The sequence below is a fragment of the Aythya fuligula genome, chromosome 5 (assembly GCF_009819795.1).
Source record: "Aythya fuligula isolate bAytFul2 chromosome 5, bAytFul2.pri, whole genome shotgun sequence".
Taxonomy (NCBI): Eukaryota; Metazoa; Chordata; class Aves; order Anseriformes; family Anatidae; genus Aythya; species Aythya fuligula.
In genome coordinates, this window is record NC_045563.1 from 2,969,093 (window position 1) to 2,988,099 (window position 19,007).

Sequence of the window (19,007 nt, forward strand, 5' to 3'; positions counted from 1 at the left end):
GCTTTTGGAACAGCTGCACCCATACCTGGCAGTCACAGCAAGTTGGGTACAGCAGGCTCGCAGGGGCAGCGGTTGGGTTTTATGGGGACCAGCTCCAACAGCAGCTCTGTTCTACCACGACTCACGCAGGGGACAGCATCCGTGACAGCTTCTGATTGTGGCCACTCCCAGTCAGATCTCCTTGGCTCTAACCACTTCATTTGACCTGCTGAAAGGTGAAAAATCAGTTGTCCACCCTTTCACTCATTAAACAAAGTGATTTTTATTGAATTAATAGGATTTACAAGAAATGTATTTTGTCTGCAACCATGTTTATTGCACTAAAAAGAATCCATAAATAACATTTCAGGACAATCAATGAACCAAATGAAAATATCGGCGAGGGTAACTGTACAAGTAAAAATTTTCCCCAAGTCAGGAAACTTTAATACAAGACAAAGCTCGGTAAAAAAATGTTGATACATCCCTGATTTTTTTTCGTGGTGTGGTACAGCTGGTTGGTAAGCTGGTTAGACAATGCTACTACCTTCCCGTGTGGCTGGGGCTCATAAAATGCAGCCTCCCAAGCATTTCAGAACCTTTGAAGAGTTTGCTTAGTGATATTGGTCTTTAAGAAGGTACGAGTATTTCGCCCTCTGACTAACCTCTGTGAAAACTAGTAGTAAATCTAAGGTAATAATGCATTAAACAAAGTAAAAAATAAGGCAACTCAGGCTTCATTCTCATGAAGCACTTTGAGAGTGATGAAATCAGCTTCTGTACGGTTCTAGTACTGAGAAGTAACAGTGCCAGCGTTCTGTACATTAAAGCTGTAAACAAGGAACAAACCTCTCTCTCAAGAGGGATACAAAAAGTCCAGAGGGAAATACACCAAAATACTAATTTGGATTTTAACAATGTTTTGCATCCAGGGCATTTCTTGTAATTGCATCTATTGCCGTTTAAAAATATATAGTCAGCTTCTTAATAATACAGCCAACTGCTAGAAAAAAGATACCAGAATCAAGTCTCTGATCAAACTCCGTAACTCCATGCTGGTTTTCAGAATAACAAACTAGTTTTTGTATGGAAAAAGATTAACAAACATTTTTCATTTTATAAACAATACATAATACATGTAGAAAAATATTCAAGAGGATAATAACAAAGGTGCAACGTCAACAAAAATAAGCTGCCTTTTCAACCAAAGCACTTTTTCATAGTATGAAGTGTGGAAACTTTTTTTTAAAGCTCGTAGTGTCCTCGGAAAAGTCTATTAGGAAGAGTTGTTAGCTTAGAAATTCTTGCCGTGCTGCTGGGCATACCACTGCTGCCTCTGCTTGCGATGCTCCAGCTCGGTGAGGAGGGCCTGCCTGTACGCCTCGTACAGCTTAACGATCCGTTCCAGTTCTTTCATGAAGAGCAGCTTCAGCATGCCCTGGTACGTGTCCAGGTCCGCCAGCTGGAAGAGCTCCCACTTCAGGATGTGGTCGTACCTGGGGGGAGACAGGAGATGAGTAGGAGGTGATTATCCACGTGTCACTGTGTGTTCGGTGAGGAGCTGACCTCACAGCTGCACGGCCACTCATCAGCTCTGTAGCCATCTACAGCCTGCATTGATTAGCACGTTCTATGTGAGGAAATAACTAATTAACACCTACAGACAGTGAGCTGTGGCTCAAAGTGCACTGGAGAAACACTGCTTAGAGCTAAACTGCAGAATCACCCATAATATACCAAATTACTTTTTATACAGGTAAATTCACAAAGTACTACAGATCCTCTTAACTGACTACACGAACACTCCTCAAATGAATTTTACGCCTTGGTTTAGAACATCAATTCTGTTACACAAACCTTGAAGATTTAGCAGTAAAACACCTTTTAAAATTGGACTAGGAAAGAAAAAATGAACTATTTTAACCGCTTATCCTAGTATTCCCCAGCAAGTACCTCCCAGAAGGCAGAGCTCTGCAGGCCTGCAAGTTCTCCCTCACAACGCGCTTTTGTTTCCACAGCATTCTCGTTCCAGCCTTAACGAGCACTCTTGGACACTGCCCTGCTCTTGGTTAATTAGCAGCAATAATCTCAATCAGTGTCTCCAACTGCAGGTCACGAACCTCCCAGGACAGCAGACGGGGGAGATTAGATAGCACCAGCGAGGGCTGAGGGAGGGAGAAGGGAGAGAAGGAAGCCCACAGACGTTCTCAGTCCTCACACTGGAAAAAAAAAAAGAGCTGCTGTGGACCTGGGGAGGTCCCCTGGAGAACTACACGGGCTAAATGCTGGCTGGCCAGGCACCCTCAGCCTTTTTCATTCTGAAAGCCTCCTCTCCTCCACTGCTTTTCTTACAGGAGCTGCACTTACCGCCAGCGCTCACTTTTTTAATTCTTATTTTTTTAATATGGAGCGATTCTGGAGTGCTGTTTGTACTTCTAGCGCTTTTTCCAACTGCTGAAGCCCACAAACATCTCCTTACGATCACCCGTCTGGCTGTCGAAGCTGCTGCCACTAGGTAGCTATGAGCTCCATGCAACAGGAGCCTCCTCGAGCCTCCCTCGTTTCGCCAGCAGAGCTGCTGAAGTTTCCCCAAGGCTGCGTTTTGTGTCCCGACTGCCAACCCACCCGTCTGAGTAATCACGGCCATTCTCCGGTAATTTTCCACGATCCAAACTGGCACTGCAGCTGCACAGAACGAGATGCTGGTTTAGGGACATTCGTAATGCAGAGGGTTGTTCAATCACACGTTAGTCAGCGACTCGCTTTCATGCCATAAAAATTCCTCAAAGCTTGTTTTCCCAAATTTAGTGTCTATAGTATCCATTTCCCTCAATATATAAACCACAGGGGCTATCCGACCCCTTATGGGTGGATTTTTGGGTGGTTCTACGTGGACCCAAGCATTGGGCTTGATGATCCTTGTGGGTCCCTTCCAACTCGGGTTATTCTGTGGCTCTTCTAACGCAAGAAGCTATCAGAACAGAGGCTGTGCGTGGGAACACGTCTGTGCTGAGACTCACCGAGCACGCTGCCCGTACACTCCATGTTCCAATACGCTCCACGTTTCCATCAGTCACTTTTTAGCTGCCACCAGATCAAATTATATGGAAGTTGGGTTGCCTCCAAAATCTATCCACCCCATCAAGAAAACAAACTTTTTTTTTTTTTTTTTTAAAATGTGTTGCTTTTTGTGCCAGTGGTGAAGAAAGGTTTCCAAGGTCCCAGTAGAAAACCAGAATTTCTAACAAAGTTTTTCAACGAAATCGTGGTAATGCTGCAGAGAGAGGACTGCAGGTCTCTGGCTCCTCTGGTCTGAGGAGTGGCTGCGTTACCAGGCCGCAGTGCGGGCACCCCTTATATGCGTAAAGAAAGTGGCACAAGGGCTTCAGAGAGCCAGGCAGATACCGAAGCCTAAAATAAACGGGCTGTTCCCTTTGATGTCTCCAACCACCTCAAGGTGATGACTGGTGAAGTCTGGCCAGGAGAGCCCCAGCTGGTGGCCACGGGGACACCGCCTGGCTCCAGGAGCAGACACTTCTCATGGCACGCGAGGGATGGGGAGGCAATGAGTGCCCCCAGAGCTGTTTCTTACTCAGGTGGTGGCACAAGCAGGAAAGAACAAGCTACACCGCATGCAATAATGCATTTGCACACCTCCTGGGACCTGCAGCTAAGAACAGCCCCCTCCCTTGATCTTAAATTATCACAGAGTGCCAAAACCGTGGTTGTTCTTTAGCTCTTTGAAACTCATTGCTGGTGGTCTGTGATACAACTGGCACATCGGGGCTGCTTCTCTGTGGCAGCTTCACTTTGGCTGCCGAGAGAAGTACTGAACGGAGGAGGTCTAACTAAAGATCAAGCCACTAGCAGCACCTTGACAAGAACGGACTCATTCCTACCCAAAAAGTGGTGTAGGGCCAGGAGCACACCACGGAGATGCCTCGTGGAACAGGGCCCAGAGTACCTGACCTAGACACCACGGGCATTTCGTAGAGGGGCAGCGAGTCACAGAGCCAGGAACCAAGAGCACGGTGGCAAAGGAATCCTGCCGAGCACCGAGCCTTTCCTCCTGGGCAAGGAGAGGAGGGCTCACCAGTCAGAGTGCTCCGTCCCCTGGGCTATTCCCAGCAGACAGCAAGAATTCAATACAACATTCACTTTTCACACAGTAGATGGTGAGCTGCCCAAAATATTTACGGCCACTTGGTTACAGCTGCAAGGAGAAAGACCTGGGTTCTGATCCTTGCCCCCAAAGTCCCACGCACACACTATGGCACGCTGTTAGAGCACCTACTCCACTGGTCTTCGTGACTTTAAAATTGAATGTTTATTCATCTTTTGAGCCTGGCAAGGGCTTAAATGCACGCCAGGTGTCTTGGTTTCACTGTGAACATTCTGGTAACTGTGCTTATGCTTTCAAAAAAAAGCCCTGGACAGATCCTGGGACAGAGAGGGAAAGGGTGCTTCAAGGTGTCACCAGTACCTTGGGATTGGAAATCATTATGCCTCAGGTTATTATTAGACCTCAAAGCCTCTTTGCTGTCTGGTGAGCCAAATATCTTCTTTTTGTTCTTAACAGATTGACTGTTTTTCACTAAAATAGTGAAACATTGTGGTTAACACCTGCCACAACTCCCCGTTAGATCTTTCCGGTGGTCAGAATTCTTAGCCTTTAGAAAAACCTGTCAAAGTAAAAGCTGTTACCTATTTTTGCTATAATACCTACTTGGCTTTTCCTCAACATCCAGCCTTTAGTCAGCTAATCAAGCTACAGCACCAGGCATCCATAACAAAATATACCACAGTGATCTCAGTGGAAAACAGCACTATCAATCAACAAATTTTATAGGGAATTTCAAATAGCAGATCCCAAAAGATACTCCCCTACTACCACTATAAAAGTGTTCTGTCAGCTTTCATTTTTGTGCTATAAAACAGTAAGAAATGCATGCAGTTCTCACACTCAGCTTTTAGGAAGTGCTGTTTAAGAACTTACAAGCATCACCAGATTTTCCCCTCAAGCTTTAAGCCAGTTGTTTTCACAACAGAGGTTTGTTATCACAATTACCTTTGTAATGTGTAAGTGATCTTGATTTCAGTAACTAAAAATATTTGTCAAATGGCCTATAAGAAGCCCTCATGCTGAGGTGACACCAAGCCAGTTGCAGTTTCTACCTGTCTTCCCCACTTTTCCAGTATAAAAGTGCATAAAACAGGATCTGCTTCTTCGTAGAATTGTTTGAGAGTTCTGTGAACATTCATATTATTACCAGAACTACTTTACCAGAAGAGTTAAAAGGATATAGGCAACTACATGATTTTTGGTTCCTCCGAACAATGCCAATTCTCAAACACGGAATGAATTAAACATTTCAAAATGTCTCAGCCTATTAAAGGCATTTCTGAGAACCTTATATTGCTTATCCTCAAGTTTCAGGAGAAGTACCGGCAGGAATTTACACAACACAGACTGAAATATTTCAAACTGCACTGTCTAAATGTGCCAAAGACCTAAATAAAGAAATACAGTCACAGCCAAAACCTGAAAGTGTTTCTAGGAAATAAGTCCTCTCATAGGTTACAGGAACTTAGTATGTCCTTGGTGTATAATATACTGCTGGATTTTAGGCAAGCCCAGTAGCCACAAGGAGTAATTAAACACTTCCAAATTATAGTTCAGAAGCAGCTACAAAAATATTTCAGGTGGAAGTCACTGACCATACACTGCTTGTGAATTTGCAACTATAGACTGACCTGCTCACTGCTGTAAAAATCAGTTTCTCCGTATTTCCCTTATGAAAACATACATGGTTTCATAATTACTGAAATATTATCTGGATTTTTTTTTATTGCTTTTCTATTTAGTTAGTCTTTTGCAGAGCTGAACCCTTCAGAAAATGTTTCATTATGTTGACTTATATCTGCTCTTGGAGGTAATTCCCTGTTCCTAGAGGGATGTTTCTTCAAAAACTGATTTTTTTTATCACCACTTAAGCAGTAATTAAAGCTTTTGATTGGAAACAGATTTCAGTCTGAATTCAAACTACAAGTTCTCCTTCACAGTTACTTTTTCTTTTTTTAAAAAAGGAGTAACATAAGAATTAGGAAGTTAACACCCTGAAAAAAAATATATTTTTTGTAAGCCATTTGGTGCCATTCTCACAAATACACTGACAGTAAATCACATCCTACCAGTTCTCCTACATAACATTCTGCAAGCCATGGGATCTGCAAGAAGTACTGTGATGATTTTAAGTGATGCCTAGTACAAAGTAATGTGATGAAAGTGTCTCCAAATCTTCTAGTAAGATGACACAAATAAAATTGGTCATACTTATTACACACAATTTTCAACTGGAAGAGGAAAGGGCCAAATCCCTTTAATGTGCAGATTTTGGCTCTATTTTGGGGAGATACAAAAATCATACATATAATAATGGTTTAAACCATAATTTAAACCACATATATACATTATATTATTTAAATAATATTCATTATAACAATAATTACATCATTATACATTAATAACATAATATATATTATATAGGGTGAGATTATATCTATATCTATGGTTTAAAAAGCATCTTTTGATACCAATTGTTGGATGGCTGATTGCGAGCAACAACGGCAAATTAGAAGTTTAAATGTTTAGGCTAGATCCTCATCTCGTAAAAAGCAATGGTGGTTCACTGAATTCAGCGTGGCTTTTTTTAATAAATAAAAATGTGGAATAACACCAAAATATACTTATTTTGCATTTGCACATCTGCTAAAACTTCACCCGTGCAATTACAGGCTAGGAATATTAAAGCACCTAGTTTTGTTTAAGTCATATTTCTGATAACATCCCTGGGGGCGTTCAAGGCAAGGTTGGACGTGGCACTTTGGGACGTGGTTTAGTGGTGACATTGGTGATAGGGGGATGGACCAGATGATCTCGGAGGGCTTTTCCAACCCTAATGATTCTATATGAAACCATCCAGTATAACTTCCTCATGCGCTGTCAGCATCAGTTCTTATGCAATTCAGAAACAGACACCAGCTAGAGTTCTTTCAGCCATCAGAACTCGTTTGGTTTCCTTCTAAACTAGGCATGAGTAATTTGGTGTGAAAAGAATAAAGAAACAAGCTCACTTCACAGGAGCCCTGGCGTAGACCTGCAGCCAGTCCGGAATCTCAGCGGTGTGGTAGGGATTCGCAGGGACAAGGAGAGGCTGGCTCCGCTCCGCCTGCTGGGGCTGGTAGGTCACTGGGGGAGGCTGGTCGTAACGGGGAACGCTGTACGAAGGAAGGCAGAGACACTCAGTGAGCTCCAAGCAGGCATCATTTAATTATTAACACCAATGGACAGATTAATACAACCTGCAATCTGCTAGCACGCTGCACAACTCGCTCAGGACCTACTGACCTAGTGCCCGCTACCTGGACAATACAGCTGAAAGGAAGTGTTGTCTGGTTTGGAATGAGTGAAAAGGGAAACTCAACCAAATAACATCCCATTTCGTATTTTAGAGCAAGTGTATTCAGGCAGCAGCTGATACGTTACTCCATTTATAACAAATGACATCCTCTTATGTTTGTTTTTGTGTGTCACACGTTAAAAAAAGCTTTCTCTTCCTGGGAAACAGTAAAAAAAGATTGAATAGCAGAAAGTAACTGGTAGATCTGGTACATACTAATTTTATTTTACCTTTGAATTTTACGTAGCTAAAATACCTAAATTCATTCTAAAGAAGACAATTCATAGTTCAGATTATAGGTGCCACTTTCCAGAGAACCTCCAGGAACATCTGATCAAGTTTCGTTTCAACCAACAACTCAATTCTGTTCTCAGCAACTTGGCTGTTTTACCAACAGCTGAGGAGAATGGTTGCTTTGTTTTAGTGAGTTAGGAACAATATCCTGTTTCTAAACTTAAGATAGTAACAGATGAGGAAAAAAAGACACTAACAATTGTAACAACTTCTAAAAATCTTTGTCAAGAACCAGTAAAGCTTACTTCGAAAAATAAGATGGTTTTGGCATATTGTATGTGAGGCAAAAACAGCCCCACTTTCTCAGCTGGGTTAGGAAAAGAACAATCGTAACACACAAGACTGATGTCATACCTGGGAGCACAAGGATGTTTGTACTGAGCTCTTTTATTGATGTGATCCACGTAAAACACTCCAAATTCTGCTGACTCGACTCTCTCCCATCCCGGGGGCAGTCCCTCGCGCTCGAGTGGGTGGCTCCAGTGAGTTGTATTAGTGTTATGATCTATATAATATTTCCTTCCTCTAATAGTCCAGTCCACTGACCAGCCAGGAGGAAGAGGCAAGTCTTCAGAGCTATGATTTGTTAAGTTTCCTAGAGATGTAGCAGCAACTCTCCCGATGCCTAACAAGAAAGGGAAAACAGCGTTTAACCAAACCAGTAATAACCCAAACCAACGTTATGTACAAAGTCAACTTTTTCCCCCCCTGCATGATGCAACTGAACTTTGAACGATACCATAAGATTTACAGCATGTGCACTCGTACACTAGTAAAAAAAAAAAAAAAAAAAAAAAAACATCCTGATGAAGTCAAAATAGCTATTCCCTTTTAAGTCTCACGTGTTTTTGCTCTCCTCCTACTCCAGGATCACTGGCCAGCTTCGTTCAGACAGTGAAAGCCTCCTTGCTTTTTCAATTAGGAGATGTATTTTAGCTTACTCAGCAGGGATAAAACTCTTGTTATCGGCTCAATTTGCTGAGCAGAGAGCCAACATAACATTACAAGTGTTAAAGCTTCACCTAAATGAGTTTCTGTTTATACACTATTACAGATGCATCAGAACTATTTACCTACAAGAAAAAAAAAAAAACAGCTTTTTTTCCTAGTTTAGTCAGAAACAACTAACTAGAACAGTCACAGGATACCAACAAAGCCTTAACCCTTCAAAATCAGTAGCTTGAAGAGGAAAACCAAGCAGAGGGAAAAGGTTAGCACTGCACTGACAGGTATTAGTGATGCGTGTGCAATCAGCCAAAAACCACCATCAGTAACTACAGAAAACAGAGAGGCCAGATCCACCCAGGATCCTGCAAAAGCCCTTTGCTGAACAGTTCTGCACTCACTGAAGTTTGTGTTGCCATGCCTTCTTTGCCAAAGCCACCCATGCCTGCTAGGCTAGCTAGCTTATGTGCACCCCAGGTGGGACAGTCAGGCCGCCTGACCACGATCCAGCCGAGATTTATTTAGAGGCCTTTTTTGAGAGAAAGTCACAAAATTGTTTCTTCCTCCCTTCCTTCCACAGATCTTGGAGGGACATTTCCTGCTCTAGCAGTCCGCTCATCTGGTTCTTCTTTAGTACAGAGCACCTGCACTTCATAATGCTAACAAGGCACATGCAAAATGGTATTTCCAGCTCTCTCAGTGAAGCAGGCTGCAGTAGGAGAAGACTTTCTCCAGCAAAAGAGAAGTAAAATGACCTAGGTCAAGTGTATTTTGTGTTGGGAGAACTGACCCAAAGCAATACCTGATTTATTCCCTACCTCTGCCCCACAAACACAGCAGGTTTATGATTTATAAATAACCAGTTAAAGAGACTGCTCATGATTATTTTAAAATAATTTGTTCCAACATACACACGGATTTTACATTATCAAAATGAGTGTGCTGGATCCTGGGAGATGTCCTGAAGAAACGTCATTCCATTTCCTCTTTTCCTTCCCTCTATACTGGGGATACTTAGGTAGGTAGGTTAAAAACCCAAAGAAAGCTTACAGAAAGTTCAAAAAAAAAAAAAGAACACAAGTGGCAATCAAGATTTTCACTGGTGTATCATCTTTTGGAAGCCTGTGCTGGCTGAAACTCACCTCTATTTTAAAGTAATTACCTTCCATTACCTGTAACTCTACAGTTACACAGTCTGTGGCTTTAAAGAAATTCTAATTATCTTCTCAAACACCTCTATTCGATCACAGAACTCAGAGTTTGTGTATCACTATTTCCCTGCAACCAGGAGGAGCAGTATGGGAGTGACTTTTCTTTTCCCACCTTGTCAGAAACTGACTCCGTCACACCCACCTTGTTCAACGATCAAGTGAATACACCCCTTTCCTTCTCTTTTTGTGTTCTTATTTTTGAGAGCAGAAAGAAAAGGCACAGCCTCTCCCATCGAAATCGTATTACTAAGATGAAATTTCAGGTCTGGGCTTTAACTGAGAGAGACAACACCTCAGCAGCACCAAAGCTGTTATATTTCCCAGGTAATTTCATAGCTTGTTTACTGACTGTGTCACAGTCCAATCTATAGCATGCCAGCCAAGGGGTGCCATCTATTTTAATTTACATATTCGGTCATCTCTTACACAGGGCTGTCATTCTGGTAAAAGATAGGAGTGACGAGCAATAACATAATGGAAAGGTTAAAGAGCAACTGCACAAATAAAAAAGTTAAACCCACAAAGTTCTGCTGAGCACTGCTCTTAGAAGACTTGTGCTTAGCTACAATCCTGTTTCTAGCCTTGCCATGTTCTGAATTATTGGCCTTCAAGCATCCCTGCTTGCTGGGACGCTCACCTACTCGTTAGCTTTAGGAAGAAAAGTTAATAGCGGCCCTCATGTGACAGCTCCACCTCTCATTAGGATTAAGCAAGCCAGACCTTTACTTCCAGTGAGGAGAAACATCCTAGACACTTCCTGACCTTTAGCAGTACTGGGGCCAGGGAGACTATTTCAGGCCCTAGCTACAGTTATGCCACTGTTTTTGTTTTCATTCCAGTGACAAAATACAAGCGCTTCGGCTTCTTGGAAATACTGCACTTTGGGTAAACAAATTCAGTATTTTCCCCAATCAAGTGAGCTGCTGTGTTGGAATTCTGCATGAACAGCAAACATTAAACCACCACCACCAGATCGAACACACAAAGCTGACGGGGGAAAAGAACTTTCATCAAGGTATAAAGGTATAAACACACTTTTCTGCTCACTGTTAAAACCAGCACTTTTTTTTTTTTTTTTAAATGAGTTCCTCCCACTTAAATTCTAGCACGATTGCAGCAGAAAAATACCAGTACAGTTATTTACTGGGGGTAAAGGTTAATGCTTTTTAACATCTCAACTTGGTATTAAGAGTTGCACAAGCCAGGATGATGAATGCTGAGCCATCCTCTGCACCAGAAGCTCTCTTGACACAAAGCCTGCATTTCTTCATCCAGAAGTCAGAGAAGACTGGGAGATGCACTTGGGTAAAGACAAAAATCAGATTCTGACTACAGAAATTACCCAGAAAGCACGCTGAAAAGCAGTGCTACACACCCATGGAAAGGCAACACGGGCAGTTCTGCTTTTGTCCCTTCACTAATTTCCAGCTCCTGGTTTCTCCCCGTGTACAGGCTCACTGGGCATTACCTCCCCTTAAAACCAGGCATCACACTGAAATGTCCTGCAGACTGGAAGTTTTCAGATGTCAGGTAATATTCTGTGTCTTATGACCATCAAGCCATTATGGCAATTAGTATAATTTAGCAATTTGTTTATATAATTACAGTTACTAGAGAACAAAAAAAATTGTATCCTATTTTCCTTATAAAACTCAGCAGACGCTCCCTTCAAGGCAGAATGAGCACACGTATATAAGGAGTAGTTCCTGCTACATTTCAAATGAGAGAAGATGAGCATCTATTTTCAGATCTATACACCTGTAGAACAGTAAGACAGGACCACACGTCAAAGAATGACTTCGTACATCATCTTTTCCAAAGCATTTTCCAAGGAATCAAACTATAAGAAAGCCTGAATCCATCTATTGTGAACATTGCTCTTCTGTGTAATACTGCCCAAGTGGGATATTCTTCTGGGTTTTAATTTCAGGTGAGGTCTTAGCCCTAAAACATTTTCACAGCAGCACAAAGCTTCACATAGGTGTTTACTACCAAGGCTATTCCATGCACTATGGACCTGTACTATATTTTAGTAACATAAAGTTATCTACAGGAAAAATAAAAACACATAAATTTACAGCTTGAACCATTTTTGTCAAAACATCTAGTTTAAAACTTGTGACTTTCCTCTTGATGGAAGAAATTATCTCCACTTCACTGTAACTACTCAGGGTTTTGATACACACACGCTTTTGTACCATGACCAGGCAGAAATTCCAATTCTTCCTGCTTCTCCAAGGAATGGCATTATGTAAGTTATCTGCTTTTTCCTAATGTTAAAAATCTCCTTCACTCTTTTTAAAGAACAGTGCTCATCATTAAACACTCTCAGCAGCATTATTAAATTTCAAGCAGAGTCTCCAATGAATTTAAATTTATGCAATCGTAAATCCTTTTCAGCTTGTATCTCTGGAACCTGCCTAGTCTCATCTGTTAATTCCATCTCCTAATGCTTGTAAAACACAGTATCTTCAATTTAAGGTCTTGAGTGAATTGCAAAGTAGCCTAGAGTATTATTTGCTGTTCTAAAGCAAAAGAAAATCCTGTTCAAGTTTGCTTGCTTAGGAGCATCACCATGTATATTCTTAGCATTTTGAAAAAAGAAGGTGCCAAGGAGCAACGATCACTTTAATTATGAGAACTAAGATTTAAAAAAAAAAATCGGTTTTAAGTGAGGCCAGGTCCATTATTCAGCCTCTTTCTCAACATCTTCAGGAATGGAGTGTCTTAACACCAGAGCCCAAAGCTTAATTTTGAGCACCATATTCTAGTGCACCCCAAGGTATTCCCTTAAAAATCCACCTTTGGCTAACGATGTCACAAATGGGACAACTCTGTAGGATCTTCTACAATGATGGATGTCTGGTTGGTTTTTACTCCATTAATACGGAACAATGCAAACCATGAGTGATGGGAAGAAATACTTTTATAGGGCAATACAGGAGCTTTAACAGAAAAACATTCTGCATAAGAAAGTCAAGCAGTTCTTCAGTTCATCAGCAATGGTAGCGGAAAGCACAGGAGAAAAGTCCTACCACCAGAGCAGCCCAGCAGAAAGAAAAAAGGGCAAAGACTCTGGAGAAAGTCTCATTTTATTTGAGACACAGCTAACACAGAGAAGTTTTAGAGGCTATAAACTCCCACAGCTAACTTCAACCAAAATTCATAGTACTGGAGAATAAATCTAGCCAAATGCAAGGCCTTCATATTTGTCTTTACTTAGGTCAACCGTTTTGAGAGCTTTTTTCCCCCTTCCCTAATGATGCCCAAATCATCTCCCTTTCCCTCTTCAAACCAGGATAAGAGGCAGGCAGAGAGAAATGTTTAAGGGAGTGAGTAACAATAAAATAGAAAAGTTCTGGGCCTTCCTAATGCATGCCAGAGCTCCTGAAGGTACTTCCTGAGCACAAGTACCTCGATTGTCAGAGGGCACGGGACATTCCAGGCAAGCATAAATTAATGAAGGGGACACGACAGGAAGTATTTTGAGAGCTTCCAAAAATTCGACACTGAAATTACCGCAGAATCAGCACAAAGAAGAAAAGGTCAGGAATTGCCATGTTAAAAAAAAAAAGGTGAAGTGTACACACTCGAAAAGAAAAGCCCTGCTACTTTAGCTCTAAAGAGAGTCCTTTAAATAACTTGTATTTCTTGATTTTGCTCTCACGTTCAATATGAATAAGTTTGCAATTCTGAAGGGGCAAAATTTAACACGAGGTGAACCTCCTTTCAACTAAAGCTCACCAGACTCTCCCTTCAGAGGGAGAAATAATTTTTCTCCTCTGACATCACAGGCAACTACTTACAATACTACACCACAAAATCCCTTTTTTAAATCTCAGCAATTTGCATATACACAAGAATTATTCAGCTTACCGCTCAAACAGGTACAAATAACTCTGAGGTCTTGGTTACAAGTTAGTTCCAATCTATACTGTAGGTATAACTTCAACCACAGACCTCCCAAAACCTTTAACCTAGAAGAGAGGAAAGAGATGTCGAGGAAAGACAGGTAAAGTCTCTTAGAATTAAGTTTGAAATGGACACTTGGAAAAAAATTAAATAAAAAAATAAGAAATTGCACAGAAGTAGCTAAACATACAAAAATAGGAAATAACTGAAAACATTTCTCAGGAAAGCAACTAGCACTAGTTTGTTAATTAAAAATAAATCTAATGAGAATGAGAAAATGAAGATATGGAGAATTGAATCATGCAGAGAGAGAACACATGACTTCAAGGAGAAACTCCTATGAAAGGCAACACCGTCACCATCAGCTTCTGAAAAATCGTGAGACTTGGATAAAGGCTTTGCCAACCACTTCGGGTTGGAGGATGTCAATGAGAACACATTTCAAGTTATCACCAAATTATAGAGTGGAATTCTTATTCTGACCCAAAGCTGGCATTCCCATGCACGTTTGGTATCCAGACACTGCTCCTCAAGGGCCATCTCAGCTGTAACCCCCACTAAATGAAACATCACTCACCACTGGTGATTACACCTTGTGCTCATCAGGCAACACCTCTTCATCAATGAACCCAAACCAGAACACAACCGAGAGCACTTTCTGGGGGAGGAGGCAAGAGGCAGCATTTACAGACCACAGTTAATGGAGGGGTGTGCATCACGCTTTGTACCTGTGTTATTAGGCAAGTTTATAAGCTGCAGTCATCAGTGATCCTGCTGAGGAACAGTTTCAGCTAGGTGAAACACTTAACAACACTAAAAAAATGTGTGAGAACTCAGACAAAGACAATGAAAGTAAAAGGCCTGACCCAGTACTCTGGAGATGCAGGAGAAGAGGAATTTGAAATTACAGTGATTAGTGTTGCTTAAGAGAAACACTTAAGGCTTGATGACAATGGACGGTTCGAATAAAAACAAGCTTAAAAGTGAGGCAAAAGAAACAAGATGTCATGGGGTTTTCTTGTTTTTGGACACACAATTCTTCTACTGAAAAAAGTAACAGCAACTCTTGAGAAGACACAGGGAAGTTGAGGACACAGGTCAATGCTCTTACTGCAATGAAACCTCAAGGTGGAGTTTAAGAGTTCATATTCCAGGTTGAGATGAAAGGAAAAAAAAACACAACAACAACAAACAAAGGAAAAGGGCTCACACTGTCAGACAAGACATTCACCTTTTTGGTTTCTTCCTACAAACACGTGACTGAACACCCACCCCTTACCAAAAGTGTGAAATCTGTTCAAACTGTTACAACATCTGAGGAAAGGACAAAGACCAAGCAAATACCAGCATGTCCTTTATGTTTTCCAATGGCTAAGAAGGCATGAAAACAAACAGGAGGGAAAAGCCTTATGAGAAAGAAATGTGTTGCTACAATCGAGAAAAATCTGGCTGTGAAGCTCTACTTTCAGCTTGTTCTAAAATTTGCTAGTCTGAAGATGAAGTTAATCTAACAGGTGGAGCTCCCTTTCCACTTCAACACTGATCCAGTTCTACAAAGCAGCAATATTTTGGAAGACTCTCAGCATTAGTATTCTTGTTTTAAAGGTCACATTGGTGGATTGGTTTATGAAGTCCTCCCCTCCTGCCTCCAGGCCCACAGCAGATGCAAACAGGTGCTCGTTATCTGGGCCAGGTAAATGTTTAATGACTGCTGGCTGAAGAACAGCTGACAGAGATGGAGAGCTTCCATGCACAATCTCAATAAATGCTGGCTTAATACATAAATCTAACAACATTAACAAGGATGGAGTAGCCAGCCTTAAACATTAACATTTCAAGATTTACTGGCTGACAGCAGTAAAGCTAACATTACTTTTCTGCTATTTTTCACTGAAACGTTCCTGTAGTAAAAAAAACAAAAAAGCCCACACATCACAAACACCAAAGCACTGTCAGCTTGTAACTCCATGCGCTCTGTCAGCAGCCATAAACGATGACATTTTTAGTTGCAAATTTGTTCTCCTAGACAGGAGATTTACTATTTTGTTTACAGATTACAAGGAATGAGCTAGCAGCGTATTATTTACAGGTCTGAAATGTTTCTTTCAAACTCCTCCTCGAATGTAGTGTCAGCAGCATACACAGTGCTCCAATACCACCAGATTTACTACTTTTAAGGTCACCTTTCCACAGGTAACATTGAAATCCTAGATTTTTTTAATTTCAGCAATACATTCATGACAGTAAGAATTCTTCTTCAGTGTCATCACAGGCAATCAAATACTTCTTTCTTAAGTATTTAATGGATTCTTTCTTTCTTACTGCCTTGCTCCATTAGAAAACAAAGACAGGTTCCACTGAGTTTTTAAGTATGCCTGTTTCCCCCTCAAGCAATATTACAAGCTAAAAAAAGTCAAGGACTAAGAAGTCAATTTGAGCACTAACTACATGCCAATTTGCTAATTATGCATAACAGTCATTCTTCTCTTTATCTGACATCAAATAAACAATTTTTTTTCATTATAAAATTAAAAATAAATATTTATAATAGTAACAACAACAAAAAAGCAATATTATAGTTTAGAGCTGTTGGTTATTCCATACACCATGAAAACAGCAGCTGTCCCCTAATGAGTAAAACTGCTGGCTCACTAGCAACTGACTCAACACGGAGAACAGAACTGCACATAGGTTTGGGATTAAGATAAATTTGCTCAAACTTACCTTATTTATTCCATAAATCAGTCACTGTCTACATGCAATTGAACTGTTTATACTAAGAAGTGTCAACACATACTCAGATCATAGAAATGTCACTGAAAAAAAGCTCTGTCCTACAAGCGTAACTCAGAAGCATGACCACAGATAGAATGCCACACCAAAAGCCTTTCAATAGCATTTAAAAACCAACAATTAATCCACACCTACCTGAAGTGTGCCTGCCATGATTCTGGGGCATCCTCTGGAAAAGATCACTGTTGTGTTCGTAATACCTGTAGTCCTCATGCAAGCGGTCATTTAACTGCCGTCTCCTTTGGGCATCATAAAAGTGATCGTAATAGTAGCAACGGGCACCGGCGTCTCCATTTTCCATAACAGAATTAGCTTCTGTTAAAAAGGACTGGGAGGAAGAGCCATATTCTCTAGGGACATCAGCTAAACTTCTAGCAAGATAGGAGGGTGCAGACAGTCTGTTGCTTTCACGTCTCATTATTTCATGAGGTGGCCTCTGCACTGGAGTTCGAAGGAAGCTCTGGTTCCTGGAAACAATTCCATCTCCCCCAGCAGCATACGCGGGCGTGGAGTCAGGAGGACAGATATCAGTTCGTCTTGGAATGGTTGGACCGTGACGGATAAACGAAGGCATCAGATCTATTATAGAATAAAAGAGAAATAAGAACTGCGTGTGCATTTGATGTATTTGGCTAGCTACACTGCTCGATTTATGCCATGGAAATGGGGAAATTCGAATGCCTGGATCCCTTTAAAGCAGCTCTAATGGACATGTGAGTATAACGGTAACGCTGCAGCGTGCGCTGCCACAACAAAAGCCACACACCCTCTGCCTGCAACAAAAAAAGCACAGTTTTGGCAGCATAATCGCAGCTACAAAAACCAACACACGACACCTCCCACCCCCTGTCTGTGGCTTACACCAGCCAGGCTTCATCGCTCTCCTCCCCGCATGGCCCAGAGCATCCACGTACCCTGCCTACAACTGAACCACGCAGAGAATTTGTCCTTTCTCCCTTAAATATGAAGTTTGGGCAGCAAAACACTGCCTTTTTGTGCGTGTAAATTGTCAAGTCATTGGAAAAAATCGCTTTCTCCTTCAGATAAAGGAGCTCGGCACGTGAGCGCTGACACCCCCTCACGCAGCCCCACAGACAAAGCCTTGCCCTGCTCCCACTGCCTTCAGCATGGCTTCAGTATCTGCTGCCCTTCCAGGTGAGCTAACTGCAAACACCTCCAGTTTAGAGGGAAGCCGTGCCTGTTATTAAGCCTATTAACAAAGCCCTTGGGAAGCGATGATTTAACGACCTGCACCACGAATTCAGTGCCTCCCAGGAGGGGTAATCAGGCAGTTTATGACAGGCACCCCACGGTTACATCACGGCGAGCAGCAGCTGGGTGAGAGGCCTCAGGCCGCCAGATACACCCACAGGTTGATTTAAAGGCCTTAATGTGCATTAATTAAGGGCCAGGCCGGTGCGACCAGCCTGGGAGCTGGGTGTTGGTGGTCCCTCAGCTAACCCAGCCACCACAACACCTCACAATTCACCTCCTTTTCCCTCCAAACACCCACAGCGAGCCCCTCAAACGCCCGCTCGCTAATTTTCCACAAAAACCTCACCAAACCGACCTCCCCCCCCCCCCCCCCCGGCCCCTTGACACTCACTGCGGAGCAGCGGGCTCGTCTCCTTCTTCACGTACTTGCCCTGCACCTCGCCGGGCTTCGAGAGCTCCGTGCGGGTCTTCTTCCGCGACAGCATCCCCCTGACCGGCCCCGCATACCCGGCACCGGCCCCGCCGCCCCCTCAGCCCCCGGCCGCGCTCCCTCAGGGGCCGCCCGTTGAGGGCCTGAGGCGCGGGAGGGGAGGGGAGGGGAGGGAGGGGGGGGAAGCGCGTGCCCGACCGCGCGCGCCCCCGCCGAGCGCGCCCCCGGCCGCGCCCACCCCCCCCTCAACACGCCTACGGCGCGCGCGCGCGCACGCGAGGGGGGTTGTGGGGCGCGGGGCCCCGCCCTAGGGGAATGGCCGCGGGATGATGGGGGGGGGGCACAGCGCCCCCGCGCGGCCGGGAGGGCGCATGCGTAGTGTGTGTGGGGGGTGATAGGAATGGTGGCCGCCCTTCCTCAGTCACCACAAAACACGTTACAAGATTAAATTTACTAGAGGGGAAATAAGTTATTTAACTTATACTTGTGTAATTTATACTTCTATAAGTGATACTTGTATAAGTTATATACTTATAACGTGTACTGTGAAGGGGGGGGGGTCGCTGGCAGGAACGGTGCCCACCCTTCCCTCAGTCACCACAAAACGCGTTAGGAGATAAAATTTACAAAACGGGGATATAACTTATATAATTTACACTTGTGTAACTTATACTTGTGTAAGTTATACTTGTATAAGTTACATACTTATAACTTGTACTGTGAAGGGGGGGGGCGCTGACAGGAATGGTGGCCGCCCTTCCCTCAGTC

At 42.7% G+C, this 19,007-nt stretch overlaps 1 protein-coding gene across 2 annotated transcripts; it reads right to left on the reverse strand.

Moving 5' to 3' along the window:
* Positions 1-250: 250 nt before the first annotated feature.
* SAV1 (salvador family WW domain containing protein 1) lies at positions 251-18,297 on the reverse strand. 2 transcript variants are annotated; one of them, XM_032188169.1, is made up of 5 exons: positions 18,201-18,297; positions 16,730-17,173; positions 8,088-8,358; positions 7,114-7,257; positions 251-1,475 (listed from the first exon to the last, which is right to left on the reverse strand). In XM_032188169.1, exons 1-5 carry the CDS (start codon positions 18,292-18,294, stop codon positions 1,274-1,276), a joined length of 1,155 nt encoding a protein of 384 aa, XP_032044060.1. In that variant the 5' UTR covers positions 18,295-18,297; the 3' UTR covers positions 251-1,273. The 2 variants fall into 2 exon arrangements, with proteins under 2 accessions (XP_032044060.1, XP_032044061.1); XM_032188170.1 differs by lacking the exon at positions 18,201-18,297 and adding an exon at positions 17,456-17,531.
* Positions 18,298-19,007: the final 710 nt, after the last annotated feature.